At 36.2% G+C, this 15,934-nt stretch overlaps 2 protein-coding genes across 3 annotated transcripts; one reads left to right on the plus strand and one right to left on the minus strand.

The window, feature by feature from the left end:
* Positions 1-7,756: 7,756 nt before the first annotated feature.
* On the plus strand, positions 7,757-8,155 carry LOC137817999 (uncharacterized). The gene has a single exon (XM_068621225.2). The coding sequence runs from the start codon at positions 7,757-7,759 to the stop codon at positions 8,153-8,155; it is 399 nt and encodes a 132-aa protein (XP_068477326.2).
* A 4,117-nt stretch (positions 8,156-12,272) lies between these two features.
* Positions 12,273-15,351, minus strand: LOC137818945 (ubiquitin-conjugating enzyme E2-23 kDa). 2 transcript variants are annotated; one of them, XM_068622610.2, is made up of 6 exons: positions 15,058-15,351; positions 14,405-14,484; positions 13,739-13,853; positions 13,577-13,629; positions 13,343-13,471; positions 12,273-12,613 (listed from the first exon to the last, which is right to left on the minus strand). In XM_068622610.2, exons 2-6 carry the CDS (start codon positions 14,481-14,483, stop codon positions 12,483-12,485), a joined length of 507 nt encoding a protein of 168 aa, XP_068478711.1. In that variant the 5' UTR covers position 14,484; positions 15,058-15,351; the 3' UTR covers positions 12,273-12,482. The 2 variants fall into 2 exon arrangements, with proteins under 2 accessions (XP_068478711.1, XP_068478710.1); XM_068622609.2 differs by having other exon boundaries at positions 14,620-15,067.
* Between the last annotated feature and the right edge of the window lie 583 nt (positions 15,352-15,934).

The raw sequence follows: 15,934 nt of genomic DNA on the forward strand, positions 1-15,934 counted from the left end.
ATCTTCAATAGTAACACAATATGGTATTATTCAATAATAATAGGATCATGTTTCAACCAAGATCTAGCACCACATATTGATCCCTCATTATCAATTCAATAAGGCTAGGGACATGATCAAATTTTGTAACCTTTATCAAATTTTGTGTTCCTATGTCAATATATAGGAAACCATAAACATCTCATAAATAATATGATTTAGAGTGACAATATTAGAAAAAAAAACCTAAACTTCTATTTCATTTACAAAATGAAAATCTTAATTTTTTTAAAAGGATGAATATATAATGGCTGACCCACTAACAAATTTTGATCAAGCGTCTATGGATTTGATTTTTTTTTTTTAAATAAGATTTGATACATGAAAAAGATATAATTGAGAATTGTTGCAATATAAGTTTGATCCACTCAAAACCTGCTCTCAATATAAAAACTATGTTTATACTGTTAAAAATCACCCCTTCTAATACATCTTTCTTCTTATTTCTTTATCTACTACCCTACAAAAGAAAAAAAAGTCATTAAATAGAAATTAATTTTAGAGACAAAATCATTACTTGTTATATTAACTAAATTAGATACTATTTTATAGACTAAAAAAATGATTGATATCTAAATTAGTTTCTATTAGTGATAAATAACTTTTAAATTGGTATATAATTAGCTACCAAAGTTTTAGCTACCAACTTTAGAATCTAAATAATTGGTAGCTAAAACCTTGGTAGTTGTTCTTACAGGGCCTAGAAACAATTAACTCATTCTCCTTTTGTCTTCTCAACTTCTCGGTCTCTTGATATTGACTTGGGCTTTCGGCTACAAGGTCCATAGACTTGAACTTGGACTAATTCTTGGGTGTGGGATATGGGCTATCACTTGTCGGGCTTGGTCAGATTCAACTTTCGGCTTCTGGGCTTATGGTCAACTCTCTTATGGTCAACTCTCAGGCAAGTGTGTACCTGCAAGGGGCTCCGATGATAAAGTCAGAATTGATTTTGCTTAATTATCAATAAATGGGGGAGGAGGTTCGGGTTCGTGAGTTTCTTCGGTATGAGTAATGCTGGGCGCCTTGAGAGGGAGTTGGATTAGGTGTATATAGGGAGCAAGAAGTTGTATGTGAATGTCCCTAAATACAAGCTCGTTGCGCCTAAACATAGGAGGACGGAAAGTAAGGAACAGAGGTTGTTAAGCATGGAGAAGCAACCGGTACATAAAACGCGTAACCAGAAGGACTATAAGCCCATAAGGAAGCAGAGCTGTAAGGACATGTGGGTAGAGAAGAAAGGGAAGAGGTCCTATGCTGAAGTGGTTACAGGGGAAGTTCAGGAACAGTGGAAGGGTCTCAGTATTGAAGCACAATACTCTATCATGCCATGGATGGAATGTAGTGCGATTGGGAAACTTAGAGAGGATGTAGATGAGGCTCGCCTAGAGGAAGAAATCGTGAAAGGAGGTATGGACATGTTCAGGGTCAGACCTTTGGGGGATAATACGGTAATGCTAACCCCAAGGGAAGGGGAAAGTATAGAGGTGGTTATCAAGCAAAACGGTGCATGGTTCGACAGTGTTTTCGCGAGTTTGAAGCCTTGGTCGGCCACTACCGTATCCAGTCATAGACTTGTCTGGGTTAGATGTTATGGCCTTCCCATATCGTTATGGAATAAAGAGTGCTTCTCTAAAATCGTTGGCCTGGTGGCACCGTCGGCTGCGTTGGTGTCCATTGATAGCCTGACGGAAACGTGGGCGACTCTGGAATACGCAAGACTCCAAGTTCGTATGTTGAAACTAGACACTGCCAGATTAGCTAAGTGTGTGCAAGTTAATGAGCAGTTATGCAATATACTCGTGGAGGAGGAGGTGCCTGTGTCCATTGATGAAAGCTACAAGATCAACTACGCTTCCTCTGAATCTTTTGGCAGTGTATTCTCTACGGAAACTTATGTAGAAGAAACAAAGTTCTCAGATAATATTGGAGTGGCGGAGGACCGGATGTGGGAAGGGGAGGAGCGGTGGTTGACTGGGGAGAAAGCTGATCAAGCGGCTGAGGGAGGAGTTCAACAGTCCCTGAAAACGACAAAATGGTCCAAAGAAGGTTGCGTCTCGTACAACCTAATCGGGCCAGGGAAACGTACAGAAGCAAACACGAATGAAGAAATGAAAGTGCAGAAGGCGTCAGAAGGGGTTGACTTGCTCCCCTCTGACATTGCGAGCGGCACAGCTTTACACATTGTACCTCCTCTAGATGAGATGGCAAAACTGGTGATGGATATTGAAAATGTCAACAACTTGCACGGTTCGGATGTGGGCTTCGGTGTAATGGAGGCCCAATCAACTCCAGCCCAATTAAATCTGGAGCAAAATGGGAGGTGTGTTGAAGAGATGATTGGGCTTAGGGGCACTACGGGTTCCTCTAGCAAGACGAATGTAAACCAATCTGAAGGCTCAATAATGAGTCAATCTATCTCTTCTCATAAGCTGCATTACGAAGACTCGAATTATGGAGGTTGTGGGGCAGAAAGAGGGTCGTCTCTAAAGAGCTTGAAGGAGGGGAAAGAGGGGAAGATTGGGCACGGTGCCAGGAAGGGAGTTCAATCTTTCCATTGGCTAGAAGATAGAGGCATTAAAGGGAGAAGCGTGTCTAGTTCTCCACCACGAAGAAGGAAGAAGAAAATGCTTGCTGATTTAGGGGAGTCCTCGTCCCACCCGAGACGGTCTGCAAGGATAAGTGCGAGACTATCCAAGATGGATGCATATGTACCTTTAGCTTGTAGACAAGGTACGCCCCCTGTCTCACTATCTAATAAGGATATTAGTAATTGCAACACCCGGTTGTGTACCTCTCCTGCCATGGCCGAATCACCTTCGTTGTGGGAAATTGGGAAAAAAGCTGGTTTGAGGTGCCGGAAGGATGAAGCTGTGGTTATCCTTGAATATGATTCTATGGAAGTAAGGGATGCAGAGGTTTTAAATAATCCTAAGGAGGGGAGCAAGCACGGTGGGTTATGATAATTGTAGACTTCAATATAAGAGGTATGGGAGGAAATACCAAAGCAGGGTATTTAAGTCATCTTATAGGGAGGGAAGGAGTGGATTTTGTGTGTATTCAAGAAACAAAGGCTAAACGATTCTCTGATGCTAAATGCTTCTCGTTGTGGGGGAATAATAACAGTGGATGGTTACACTACGAAGGTGATAATGGTAGTGGTAGCTTACTTTCGATGTGGAATAAGGAGACTTTTGTTTATCAGAGTCACTTGATGAGTAAGGGTTTCATCGCCGTTTTTGGGTCTCACTCCAAAGCTAATATTAGATGTGTAATGGTGAATGTCTATGCATCATGCAATTTGAAAGAGAAGAAGATTCTATGCAGCATGTATATTATGGACACCAACACCTATTAGACGCCTTAGAGCAAACTCTTTTTTGTGTTTAAATTGAAAAGCAAACCAAGTAAACTCCCAGGAAAGAGAGGTGAGTCACAAGTGGACAAACTTAGAAACCAAGTATTTCCTAGCCAGAGTCTTTCCTGAATTGCTTTCAATATTAAAAAATCAAAGAGTAGCAATTGAAGTGTCTACCCTAAATGCAAGATCCTATAAAAAAAAACTAATGCAAATGCTACACTTAATGCTTAAAAAAAAGTTAGAGAAAAAAAATTATGTTAAAATAAATAAAATATAGAAAATAAAAATAGTAAACAAAAAAAAATAAAAATAAATAAAGATGACAAAACAAAAAATAAAGATAAAAGATATAAAGAAAGAAAATAAAACAAATCAAAACAAAATAAAGCTAAAAGATATATAGAAAGAAAATAAAAACAAATCAAAATAAAATAAAGGTAAGAGATATCCTAAATATTAGATTTTTTTTTATTTTTTTATTTTTTTATTATTTTATTTTATTTTTCGTTTTTTTTTATTGCTATAATAAATAAATAAAAACTAAAAGGAAGAAAACAAAGGTTAAATATGCAAAAAAAAAAAAATTAGAAAAAAAAAATTATGCAGATAAGAAAGAAAAACCTGATAACCAAAATCAAATTGGATTCCCCGGCAACGGCGCCAAATTTGATAGCTGTCGTTTTGCTGTCAAATTAATATGATTCTAGCGTAGACTTGTCTAACACTAGAGAGATGATAGTATAATTGTGGACAAATGTCCTCAAGTCGTCTCCCAACGAATCCAATAGTAAAATCAGTTGATCAGGGTTTAAAATCTATCTGCAAACAATAAAAGTTAGCAATAACAATAAAGATAAAAATGGGGTTTGAGATAGTTGTGCAGAAAATATAAAAGAGATTAAAATAGCAAATAAAAAGCGGTTGATCCCAAGTTCTTCTACCATTGAATTCTTCACAGGTTCTCTAAAGATTAATCTTTTCTCAATCCTCCAACAGAGTTAAACCAAATTGAACATGCACCAATCTAATTCAACTGAAACTCACCAGTAAAACATGCGTCTACTTGTTTAATCAATACCCACTTTGTTCCATGCGTATACTCCATGGGAATGCTTACCTCCTCTCCCTTGAATCATGCGCCCAAGAAGTTAATTAGAACAATGCAAACTAACTAAGAAACCAAAGTTTAAGATAAGGAAGACTCTCAATCATGCGTTCAAGTACAACCTCTCACAAAAACTAGTTTTCCAGAAGATTAGACAATAAAAACAACTGCTATAGAGAATTAAAAATCGAAATTTTTATTGAACAAAACCTCAGAACTCAATGGGGAATTACAAAAGAATCAACCAAAAAGGTTTAGCCTTCCATGCGGAGCCAAAACAAAAGAATTACTAAGAAGAAAATAAACTAAGAAAACCCTATGAAGCTCTCCCTTTTCTCCTTGATGCTTGTGTCCTTTTATAGGCTTTTCTGCTCCAAGGATCTTGAGAGAATATTGTAGTTTATATTTTGTTAACCGTTTCCAAGTTTCTATCTTTTCATAATTCTTGTATTTTGCAGAAGATTTGCTTCCAATTCTGTGTCTGAGATATTGTAGATTTTATTTTCTCTTTCTTCTCCTCAGAATTTGTTTCCTGTTTTGGTTCAAGAAGTAACTTGGACTTTTGCATATTTGGCCCATTCACAAAGGTAGATGCTTCCTCTGGATAATTTACTCTAAAAACACAAAATTAACAATAATAATAGTTAAGGCCCAAATAAACCCAATTATAAGAATATTAATTAAAACAATGAATTTATTTATTATTATAGTCCAATAATCTATGAATAAGGCTAGTGAGTGTGAATAAATATATGCTCATCAAAGGTAGTGGTCTCTTCAGGCTTAAGGAGAAGCTTAAGAGGCTAAAGAGTGATTTAAAAGTCTGGAATAGGGATGTGTTTGGTAACATTCACACTAGGAAGAAGAATTTTTTGGAGGCTATCAAGGATCTAGACGACCAAGACTGTGCTGGTAGCCTTTCGGATTGCGATAGGGTGAAGAGATATGAGTTGATCTGTGATCTGCGGGAAATTGACAAGAAACTCGACTCTCTTATGTGTCAGAAAGCTAGAATTAAATGGCTTAAGTATGGGGATTCATGTACTAAGTTTTATCATTCGACCCTGAGATGGAGAAGGCTGAGGAACGAAGTAAAAGGGGTGGAGGTTGGGGGTCGATGGTGTGAGGAGCCTGGTACAGTTCGGTTAGAAGCAAAGAACCTTTTTGAAAAAAGGTTCAAAGCGACAAGGGATTATGGAGTCAGACTTGATGGGGTGGAATTCAAATCTCTCTCTGATGAAGAAAATTTGAGTCTAATTGTTGTCTTCTCTGAGGAAGAAATAAGGAATGCGGTGTGGCAGTGTGAAGGCACGAAGAGCCCAGGTCCTGATGGCTTTAATTTTAACTTCCTAAAGAGTTGTTGGGAAACCTTTAAGGTTGACATAGTGGAAGCAGTGTTTCTCTTCCAGGAAACGGGGTATATTCCAGAAGGGTGTAATGCCTCCTTCATAGCCTTGGTACCAAAAGTAAGGGATCCGACATATCTAGAGCAATATAGACCTATCTCCCTCGTGTGTGCCATGTACAAAATCATAGCAAAGGTGTTGGCGGAAAGGATCAAAAAAGTGTTATCGTCTTGTTATAGATGAAAGTCAGTCGGCTTTCCTTAGAGGTAGAGGTATTTTAGATAGTGTGCTCACGGCTAATGAGATGGTGGAGGACCTAAGGAGGGAAGGGAGAAGAGGTTTGTGCCTAAAAGTAGACTTTGAAAAGGCATACGATTCTGTAAGATGGGATTTCCTCTATTATATGTTGCAAAGGCTGGGGTTTCATAGTAGGTGGATTAAGTGGGTCAAAGGATGCCTTGAAAGTGTTACAGTCTCAGTGTTAGTTAATGGGAGTCCTACGGATGAGTTTATTCCGTCTAGGGGACTGAGGCAGGGTGACCCTCTGGCACCGTTTCTCTTTTTAGTAGTAGCTGAAGGTCTGGCGGGGCTAGTAAGGCAATCAGTGAAAGCCCATCTGTTAAGTGGACTAAAAATAGGAAGGAAGGAGGTCGAGGTGAGCCTTCTCCAGTTTGCCGATGATACCCTGTTCCTGTGCGAGGATTCCTATGCCAATGTGGTTACTCTGAAGGCTATCCTCAAGGGCTTTGAGCTGGCATCGGGTTTGAAGATTAACTTCAATAAGTCAAAGTTAGCTGGTATTAATGTCCTTAGCAGAAATATCGAGTGCTACACAAAGACTTTGAATTGTGCACAGATGGATATTCCGTTCCTGTACTTGGGTATAGAAGTGGGGGCAATCCAAGGAAGAAAAAGTTTTGGGAACCTGTCATAAACAAGCTGAAATCCAGGCTTAGTATGTGGAAAGGAAGATTCCTGTCTATGGCAGGCAGAATATGTCTAATAAAATCTGTTATATCAACGCTGCCTCTCTACTACCTATCCCTGTTTAAAGTGCCAAATTCGGTCTGTAAAATTATCATCAGTGTCCAAAGGAGATTTTTGTGGGGCTGGGGCAAGGAGACAAGACCAATATCTTGGGTTAGGTACTTATGTAAACCAAAGGAAGAGGGAGGTCTAGGCATAAGAGACATCCGCAAGTTCAATGTAGCTCTCCTGGCTAAGTGGAAATGGCGGTGCATATCAAGTGAGAAAGGGAAATGGAAGGAGTGCCTGGATTCAAAGTACGGAACGGAGCAAGACGCTGTACAAATACCCCTGAAGTATCAATCATGGTGGTGGAGAGATTTAAGGAAAGTATGTGGGGAGGAAGGTGGAGTTGGGTGGTTTCAGGACGCAGTTGTTTGGAAAGTAGGGGCTGGGGACAAAGCTAGGTTCTGGGAGGATACATGGGTTGGTCGAGCCAACCTCAAATCTCTGTTTCCTAGACTGTATTCCTTATCTCTAAACCAAGGCCAGAAGGTACAAGAGCTTGGAGTATGGGATGATCTGGAGTGGAGGTGGTCCCTAAGGTGGAGGCGAGGTAGATTTGAGTGGGAAATCCCTTTAGAACTTGAGCTCGGAGGGCTTTTGGCTAGTGCTCATGTTGTCAAGGAAGTCAATGATGCCCAGGTATGGACGGGTGATGTATCAGGAAGTTACTCTGTGAGATCAGCTTATGATCTCATAGACAAACCTGATAGGGGCCCTCAGTGTCAAGCTTTTAAGAATCTCTGGAAGGCTAAGGCTTTTCCCAATGTGATGATTACAGCCTGAAGGGTACTTTTAGGTAGAATTTCTACTAGAGTGAGCTTAAATAGGAGAGGGGTGGTGATGCAGAACACTCTATGTGCCTTGTGTCAAACAATGGAAGAATCATGCCAGCATCTATTCATGGAGTGTGATCATGCCATACGAGTGTGGAATCTGTGCCACAGATGGATTGGGATTCTATCTGTTCAACATAATGAGATTATGACTCACTTTGAAAGCTTCTACTTGGCTCAAGGCGGCAACAAACATAATCTGATTTGGAGAGGAGTGTGGGCAGCTGTAGTTCGGTGCATTTGGGAACAAAGGAACTTGATCGTGTTTGATAACGGAGTGGCAGACGCGGAAGAAATCTTCCACAAGGCACAGCTCAAATCTTGGCTATGGCTTAAACATAAAGAACAGGTTGGTGCTCGCTGTTTTGCGGACTGGATGATGAATCCAAGGTTGTGTATGAGTAGCTGTAATGAGAGAAGGAAGGAGGGCCAAAACTGATGGCAACTGGATGAAAATCCCAGCAGAGGGTGTTGTAGTATGAAGAGCGTAGGCATGGTAGATAGCAGAAAGATAGTGGATATGGCCTTGGCCGCCTTGCTGAAACGGCGATCTCCACGCGGGCGTAGTCGGTGGTCGTCGAAGGGTTGCAAAGGTCAACATGACCGCCGGTCGATGAAACGGCCATCTCCATGAGTGCGTAATCGGTGGTCGTCGATTTGAAATGGCGATCTCCATGTGTGCGTAGTCGGTGGTCGCCGAAGGTACGCAAAGGTCATCATGATCGCCGGTTATTGAAGCGGCGTTCTGCCAACATGAACGCCGGCCGACGAAGCGGCGTTTCCCATATGTATGGAGTCGGAGGTTGCTAAAGTTATACAAGGTCAACATGATCGTCGGTTGATGATACGACGATCTCCTTGTGCGTAATCGGTGGTCGCTGTAGGTCATTATGATCGCCGGTTTAAGAAACGGCGATCTCCATGTGCGTAGTCGGTGGTCGCTGTAAGTATGCAAAGATCAACATGATTGCCGGTATGAGTCGACGTTCTCCATAGGTCAATATGATCGCCGGTTTAAGAAACGACGATCACCATGTGCGTAGTCGGTGGTCGCCGTAGGTATGCAAAGATCAATATGATCGCGGATCGATGAAGCGGCGTTCACCATTGTGTAATCGGTGGTCGCCGATGTTGGGTTTTTTGGTTTTTTTCTCTCGGGTAGGGTTTTCTCACTTTAAGGTTGTTCTGCTCCAACCATAAAGAAGAGTTTCGCTTGTGGTTTTTTTAGGAAGTCCACTTCTGGGCACTGTATATGGGTTGGGATACCCCTGAAGTATCCCCTTTAATTTTATTTATTCATTGTTGATAAAAAAAAAAATCAGATAAAATTCACTCTACTTACCTCTAAAGCATATCACCTATTTATAACACTCACTTATTGGGTTTTTGAGTTAATTGGGGTTTTACTCTTTTCACCCTTGCAATTACTAGATATATTGTAGTTGTTTTGGACCCATCTATTGGGCTTTGGTAAAGTGTTTCCTGATCTTTATATTTGTTTATTTTAATTTAGCCTTTCATTATGCTAATGACTTCTCGTCCTTTCGGTCTGTCCAATACAGTAGCTAGATATTGTAATGAGTTACCCGTCGAACTATCCTTTAAATCATGTTTTTTGTCATTAGTTTCATTTTGATCCATTTGCTAAGCTAATCAATGACCACATAAGTATAATAAACTAAGACCGACATCAAATCACTTAAAATAAAGTTTATTCTTCTCTTTCTTACTCCTTGAAAATCATTCCTTGTAATACATGTTCTCATTTTATTTATATATGTTAATGGTTATGATGTATCCCTAAAATCTCGAATTAGGGATGCATTAAACATGTTTTATGTGATTATCTCAAATTTAAAAATTATTCCTTTAATCGATCGACATTCGTTATTTTTGGGAGGGTACAAAAATGAACACTTCATAAAAAGTGACTATTTAGGTTTTCGAATGTTTAATCACTAGTAGAGTTGATAAATACTCCATGTAATGAAAACTTGGTTGAAAATTTCTTAAAAAGAGAGAATTTTTTACTTAAGCTTCAAAACAAAGACAAGTTAAGCTTCTAAAACTTAGTTTCATGATTTGGATCTTGATGTTTTTGGTTAGGATTTGGTGTGATTGATTTAAGGAAGGCTAAGGGCAGATTTTTAAGCAATCTTAGGAAGTTCTTGAAGGTTTAGAAGAAAATCTTAAGTTTCTTATGGTAGGGATAATGAAAGCTTAATTAGGTAAGCAAAAATAAGTTTCTTAGTTGGTATTTCTTGGAGTTTTGATGTTATAACAACGGAGTTAGGTTTCATATAAGACTAGGTTTAAGAAGACTTGTTTTGAACGATAAAACCTTCCTTAAAGGTTTCTTGGGTGATGGACGAATGATATGTGAGGCTCGGTGAAGGATTTTCAGTAGTTAGGTGTAGTGAAGGGAGTTTGGCTGAATATGGTTCTTGAATTTTAGGTTGTTCTTGACAACTTTTGATTGATGAAAAAACAAGAGATGCACATAAAAGATGCAAAAATGAAATTGAAATAGACAATAGAAGATAGTAAAAAATTACAAAGTAAATGAAATAAGGGTAAGATACTATGGTGGATATCATACTAGATGTACATAACCAAGAAGGTGGGCTATAACCACTAAAGGTCCTTAATATACTCTCTAGTATGTTCTGAAAAAGATAAGAGAGTTATTGGTTATTGAGAAAAACTCAATTAATTATACAAAAGACTATTCTAAAAGTTTCTAAAGACTATTCCAAAAATTTCTATTGAGTATTCATCATATCTAATCTATTCTACATGAATATATGGAATTCTAGTTTTCATATAAGCATCAATCTAACCTAAGTTATCTTTTATCCAAAAACTATGCTATCATATATCTCTCTCCAAGCCACTTTAATTTGATAGAGGAGGTTTTTTCCTTTTTCTCTTTTTGTATGTAAGATCCCTATCTATTATTTGTAAAATTGGAATGATTTCTAATTGACTTTTGAAACTTTAGCCTTTTACTTAAAAAAAAACTCTTACCCTTATTCATTTAAGAAAAGTTTACCTTTTTAACATTTAAATTACATGCTTTTTGGGTGTGGTTTATATGTTATGCTGTCTAAACTTACCTTTGTATAAAATTAACATATTATAGGTTGAAGTATGCCCTATAGATTCATTAATTTTCATGTAGGCTCCACAATGATACCGTATTTAAAGATTAATTTGCCATACAAAAAATTTAAGTAACATAAAAATTCTTCATATTTAGTTAACTCTTTTGAAAATATTCCTAATTATATAAAATAGCATTATTAACCAAGGAAATAAGAGAAAGTGTGTGCATGAAAAGATAGGAAGAGAGGTAGTGTTTTAAGAGAAACATAGTAATGTTATATTGAATAAGATTTGACCAACTAAAATTTATCCCACAAATAGTTTTAATAAATGAAATTAAATTGTAAAAAAAAACATATTCGTTAAAATAAATAAAAAAGTGTCCACCATCATGAAAAATTGACCATTCATTTCAAAGTAGAAGGAATTGATTTCATTTTAGATTGTAATCTTAATTACTATTATGAGATTTAAGTAGCATCTTCTTCACTTTCCATTCTCTCTCATATCTGAAAAGGACTTTTCATCCTTGCCTTAATTCTAGGAACATAGTGAACAATGGAATATCCATCACATTAGTGATTGCACCAAATGTCAGAAGATTAATAGCTCCATCCTCTTCCATTCTTTTTTCTTCCAAAACTCAATCCAACCAAACAATTACACATAATTTTTTTTGGGAAAGTTCCCAATTGCTGTTAATGATCTTCACAATAGTTTTCATATGCATGAATTACTTGTTTATCCTAATTATAATGAAGCCAAGTTGATCAAGAATAAAAGACAAATTTAATAAAATTATATTAACATTTGTAAACTTTCTTTTTACCATGTCATTGAGTAAATAATTTTTCATACTTGTAGGTGTCTTTAATTCTTTTTTGAAAAATTAAGAAATATAATAAATTCTCCAAAACTTTTAAAAATATTTATTAAAATTATATTTTACACTTTTTATTCCTTTATAAACTAATTAAAAGTAATAAAGGTATAAATAAATAGTTAATATTGTCTAAAAAATTTAAAAATCACACATATATAGAAACAAAAATATTTCAAAAATAAAACTTTGAAAACTTTTAATGATAATCTCTTTTTAAGTTATTCCTACAGTGACTTTTCATTGATTCTCAATATAAAAATTTACACTAACAATACATAAAAAATAAAAGTTAAAAAAGGAAAAATATCATTTACCCGAGTCTCTTTCCAATTTATTAAAATATTATGTTAAGATTCCCCAGTTTCAAAATTAAGTATATCCAATTTTAATAGAATTAAATTTGAATCATTAAAAAATAACTGGAGGGTATTCCCAAACTAGTCTTAACCATATATATATATATATATATATATATATATATATATATATATATATATATATAACATTGGAAGGTATCCATGGTAGAGGAAACTGATTTTGATGTGTAGCCAAAGAAGCACTTAATCCATTCAAGTAAAGGAGTAAGAATAAATAAGATTGCATGAGGAAATCAATGGTACATTATTTACAGTGAAAGTGTTGAAGAGTAAGAACTAATAGAAAGGAGAATTTTCCACTATCACAACCAAGTGCATTACATTTGATGAAGTGAATTAACATGACTAGAACATCATGTACAAGTAAGATAGAATGAGAAGAGCAGATCATACATGCAAGACTAGGGATCTGCCTTACCAGCAACCTGTTCATCACTAGAATCATATTCATCTTCACTTAGCTCCTCATCACTGGATTGTTCTTCTGTTGCAGCTCCTATGTCCTCAGGTTTAGCATACTTCTCACAGTATTCTGAAATTTGAAGTAAAACACACACAAATGTTACATTCAGAAACCAATGCTCCTGAAAATCATATAGAAATTGTTTTTGGCAACAATTCAAGCCCAGATAACAAATCAAACTCAAGAGGGATACTTTCTACAAGTCAGTGCTCATAAAAGTCAGCAAAAAGACAAAGTGATTCTAAATTTCCTTATGAATGATATACATATCATTGCCCGTGTGGAAACTTCACATGGTTCAACTGATTGACAATGAAGAAAGGTATGAACTTTAGTGGTGGTAAATGTGGATAATGGCCATTGAGTTTTCAACCAGACCCACATATTGACACAAGTAACATTGGCACAACGAAATGATGCAGGGGTAACGTGATGGCATCTCATAATTAAAAAGCTAATTATCAAATTATCTCCATCTACTAACTCAATGAAAGGTTTATTTCTTTACTTTTCTGTTTAGGATTAGGAGGAAGTGTCAAAGCAGTGGTAAATGGAGGTAAATCAACTCTTTTGGCAGATGATTATTATAGATAGTAAAGTTTATGATGCAGTCAATGGAAGAAAGAGAAGCAAAAGATTGTGTTAGCAATTGGATAACAAAAGGGGACTGTGAATTATCAGTAAATTGTTAAAACTGTTTGTGAGATTGTGTAGGTCAATGCACAATCTTGTCAATGTGAGTGAACATTAAAAAATACAGACATGTATATTAAATGAAATTTCAACATCAATGAGCACCTTTAACCCTTTGTTCATAACTGGTTCGATCACGCATCAGTAAAGCTGCAGCTTCTCCATTCAAGGGGTCTGACGGATTGGGATACAGAAGAAGTTGTGGTAAAAACACCTCAAACACATTGACAAGATCTGAAGGAATGCATATACTTTAGACATATAACAATAAACCAAGAAATTTCTTAATAGGAAACCAAATATTTTCTCCAAGAGTTGGGTTTAAAGAAAGAACATTACCAAACATGGGACTCCAGGTTTGATTGATAACATCAAGACAAACTGATCCTGACCTGAAGTTATCATTATCCAATGTGATCAATCACTTAACTGTTCCTAAAATTAACACAAGGTAAATTACTCAAGGTATATAGTTTCATAGCAATAGTACAAGGTTCTTACATCTCATCAACATTTGGGTGATAGATCTTATTGATAAAGCCTATGGAAGGAGATTTATAAGGATAAGCATCTGGCAGCTCAACTCTTACTTTCCACACACCTCCATGATAAGGACCTGCAAGGAACCATCACAAGTATGAAAAGGATTAAAAAAGATCAGAGGTCCATAACTCAGTAACAACAACTTTCGAAAACAAACATTCGATCTCAGCTCAATATCTAGAACCAAGGACAGAACAATAAACAAAAGTAAAAAACAGCAACCATCATGCCCATAAATTCCTAGTAACCAAAAACCAATCCGTAAAAAAAACCATCCCCATCTTTTCCGGTAAAAAATTATTTTCCTATTAAGACTTAGAGAGCCACAATATGAAGAAGGAGAAATCAATAAGAAGACAAATAGAAATTGCTTTGTGCAATAACTCTGCAGAATGCACACGGAGCAATCAACACATGAAATAAAAACAAGAATTAAAAGGAGACAAGATTATGAGTTCCATACAAGAATCTTGATGTTGCCAACCAAATCTAAATCTAGAACCACAAAAGTCAATATAGGGTTAATCACCACATACCACAAATAGCAACCCATCCTTTTTCATCCAAAAAAGTTCACAAAAATCACCAAAACTAGTGACAAAGATAAAACAAAGGAGAATTTACTCTCATTGGGTCCATGGAAATGCACATAGAACTCTTGCATTCCATCGTTAATCATCTCCACCTTGTAGTCACTCATCATCCTAACAATTGAAGAGAAAAAAAGCCCAAAATCAAGAGAAGAATCCAGAGTCAAACTCAGACACCCAATTAGAAAAAGATTGTAACTTGAATGAAAACAAAAAAACAAAAATGAAAAAAAAGAGGTGGGTATTAACAGTTTCATCAAGTCCATCTCTCGCCGCTTGCTTGGAGAAGACATGGTATTTGATTTTCCTTTGAGTGTCTGTGATGTTTTCTTTTCCTTAGTTACTTGCTTTTCAGGAATTAAGAGAGAGAATGAGAGAGATGTTTGGGAAGAAGAGAAAGAAGAGGTTTGTGGGAGACCTTTGCTTGTGCAACTGGTAGAAGAAAATTGGTTCAGACAGCAATCACCAAAACTGGGGACTTACATAGTAACAATAATCAAAAAAATAAAAATATTTTTTATCAATGAAAATACATTGTTTACATAAGCAGAGTGTAACAAAAACTAAATTTGCTAAAAAAGGATCCATAGCTTTGGCTTTTGTTTGATAATCAAGAACAAAATTAAAAAGCTAAAAAAATTAGAAAAGAAAATAACCCTGAAAATAGACATTGAAGTAATAGCCTACCCTTTTACATGCCTTGCAAGATTCCTTCAAACCTAATTCCCATTTCCCATGTTGCACCTTTTCACCGTCTAAGTTAAAATATTCCACCTTTAATATTTTGGTAAATTAAATAATAGAAGATTTGGTCATTTACGTTTCATTTTGTTCCCCACGTCATAAACCCTTACCTAGAGTCACATGTCAAATGTAACATTAAAATCCATTTCAATGCCTGAACTAATTGTATATAACTATTCCACTTCAGTATCTGATATGTTAAAAAAAAAATTGTTCATATATTTTAAATCAGATAATTTAGAGCTTAGTTTACACTGTTCTTATCCTTTTAAAGACAAAACGTGTGGGAACATCATCCATATCTAGATGATTCTCCAGTGGGACAAGTAAATACATTAAAATCACAAAGCAAAACAAAAAACTCTGTCGCATGTTTTTTTTACTGCAAGATTCTTTATTGCATGAATCCCACTTAAACATATTTGGTTGGTTTTTTTATTAGCTGATAATTCTAAAATGATGAAGTTATGACACATAGTTTCTACAGCAGTTAATTCCATAGCTTATCCTAATTACAGTGTGTGAGTGTTGTGATGCATACACAACAGCATGAGTCCATTATGTTGATGATGATTCATTGTTTTAACTTTGTTGGACGGTGGTGAAGCTTTTTGTTTAGGTATGGTAGGACAAAGGCGTGTAAAAGTGAAATTCAGATGCATTTCACTTCGGTCTTGGAGAGTGGATAGATACAAAATTTGAATCAGAAACAGAAAAGAAAACAAGTGGGTGTGATTATTTGAGGTACAGAGCAGCATTATTTATTATTATTATTATTTGTTATTTGCTTTCCGACATTGGAAAACCAGAATAAAGTAAT

The sequence above is a fragment of the Phaseolus vulgaris genome, chromosome 10, assembly GCF_051622355.1.
Source record: "Phaseolus vulgaris cultivar YP4 chromosome 10, ASM5162235v1, whole genome shotgun sequence".
NCBI lineage: Eukaryota > Viridiplantae > Streptophyta > Magnoliopsida > Fabales > Fabaceae > Phaseolus > Phaseolus vulgaris.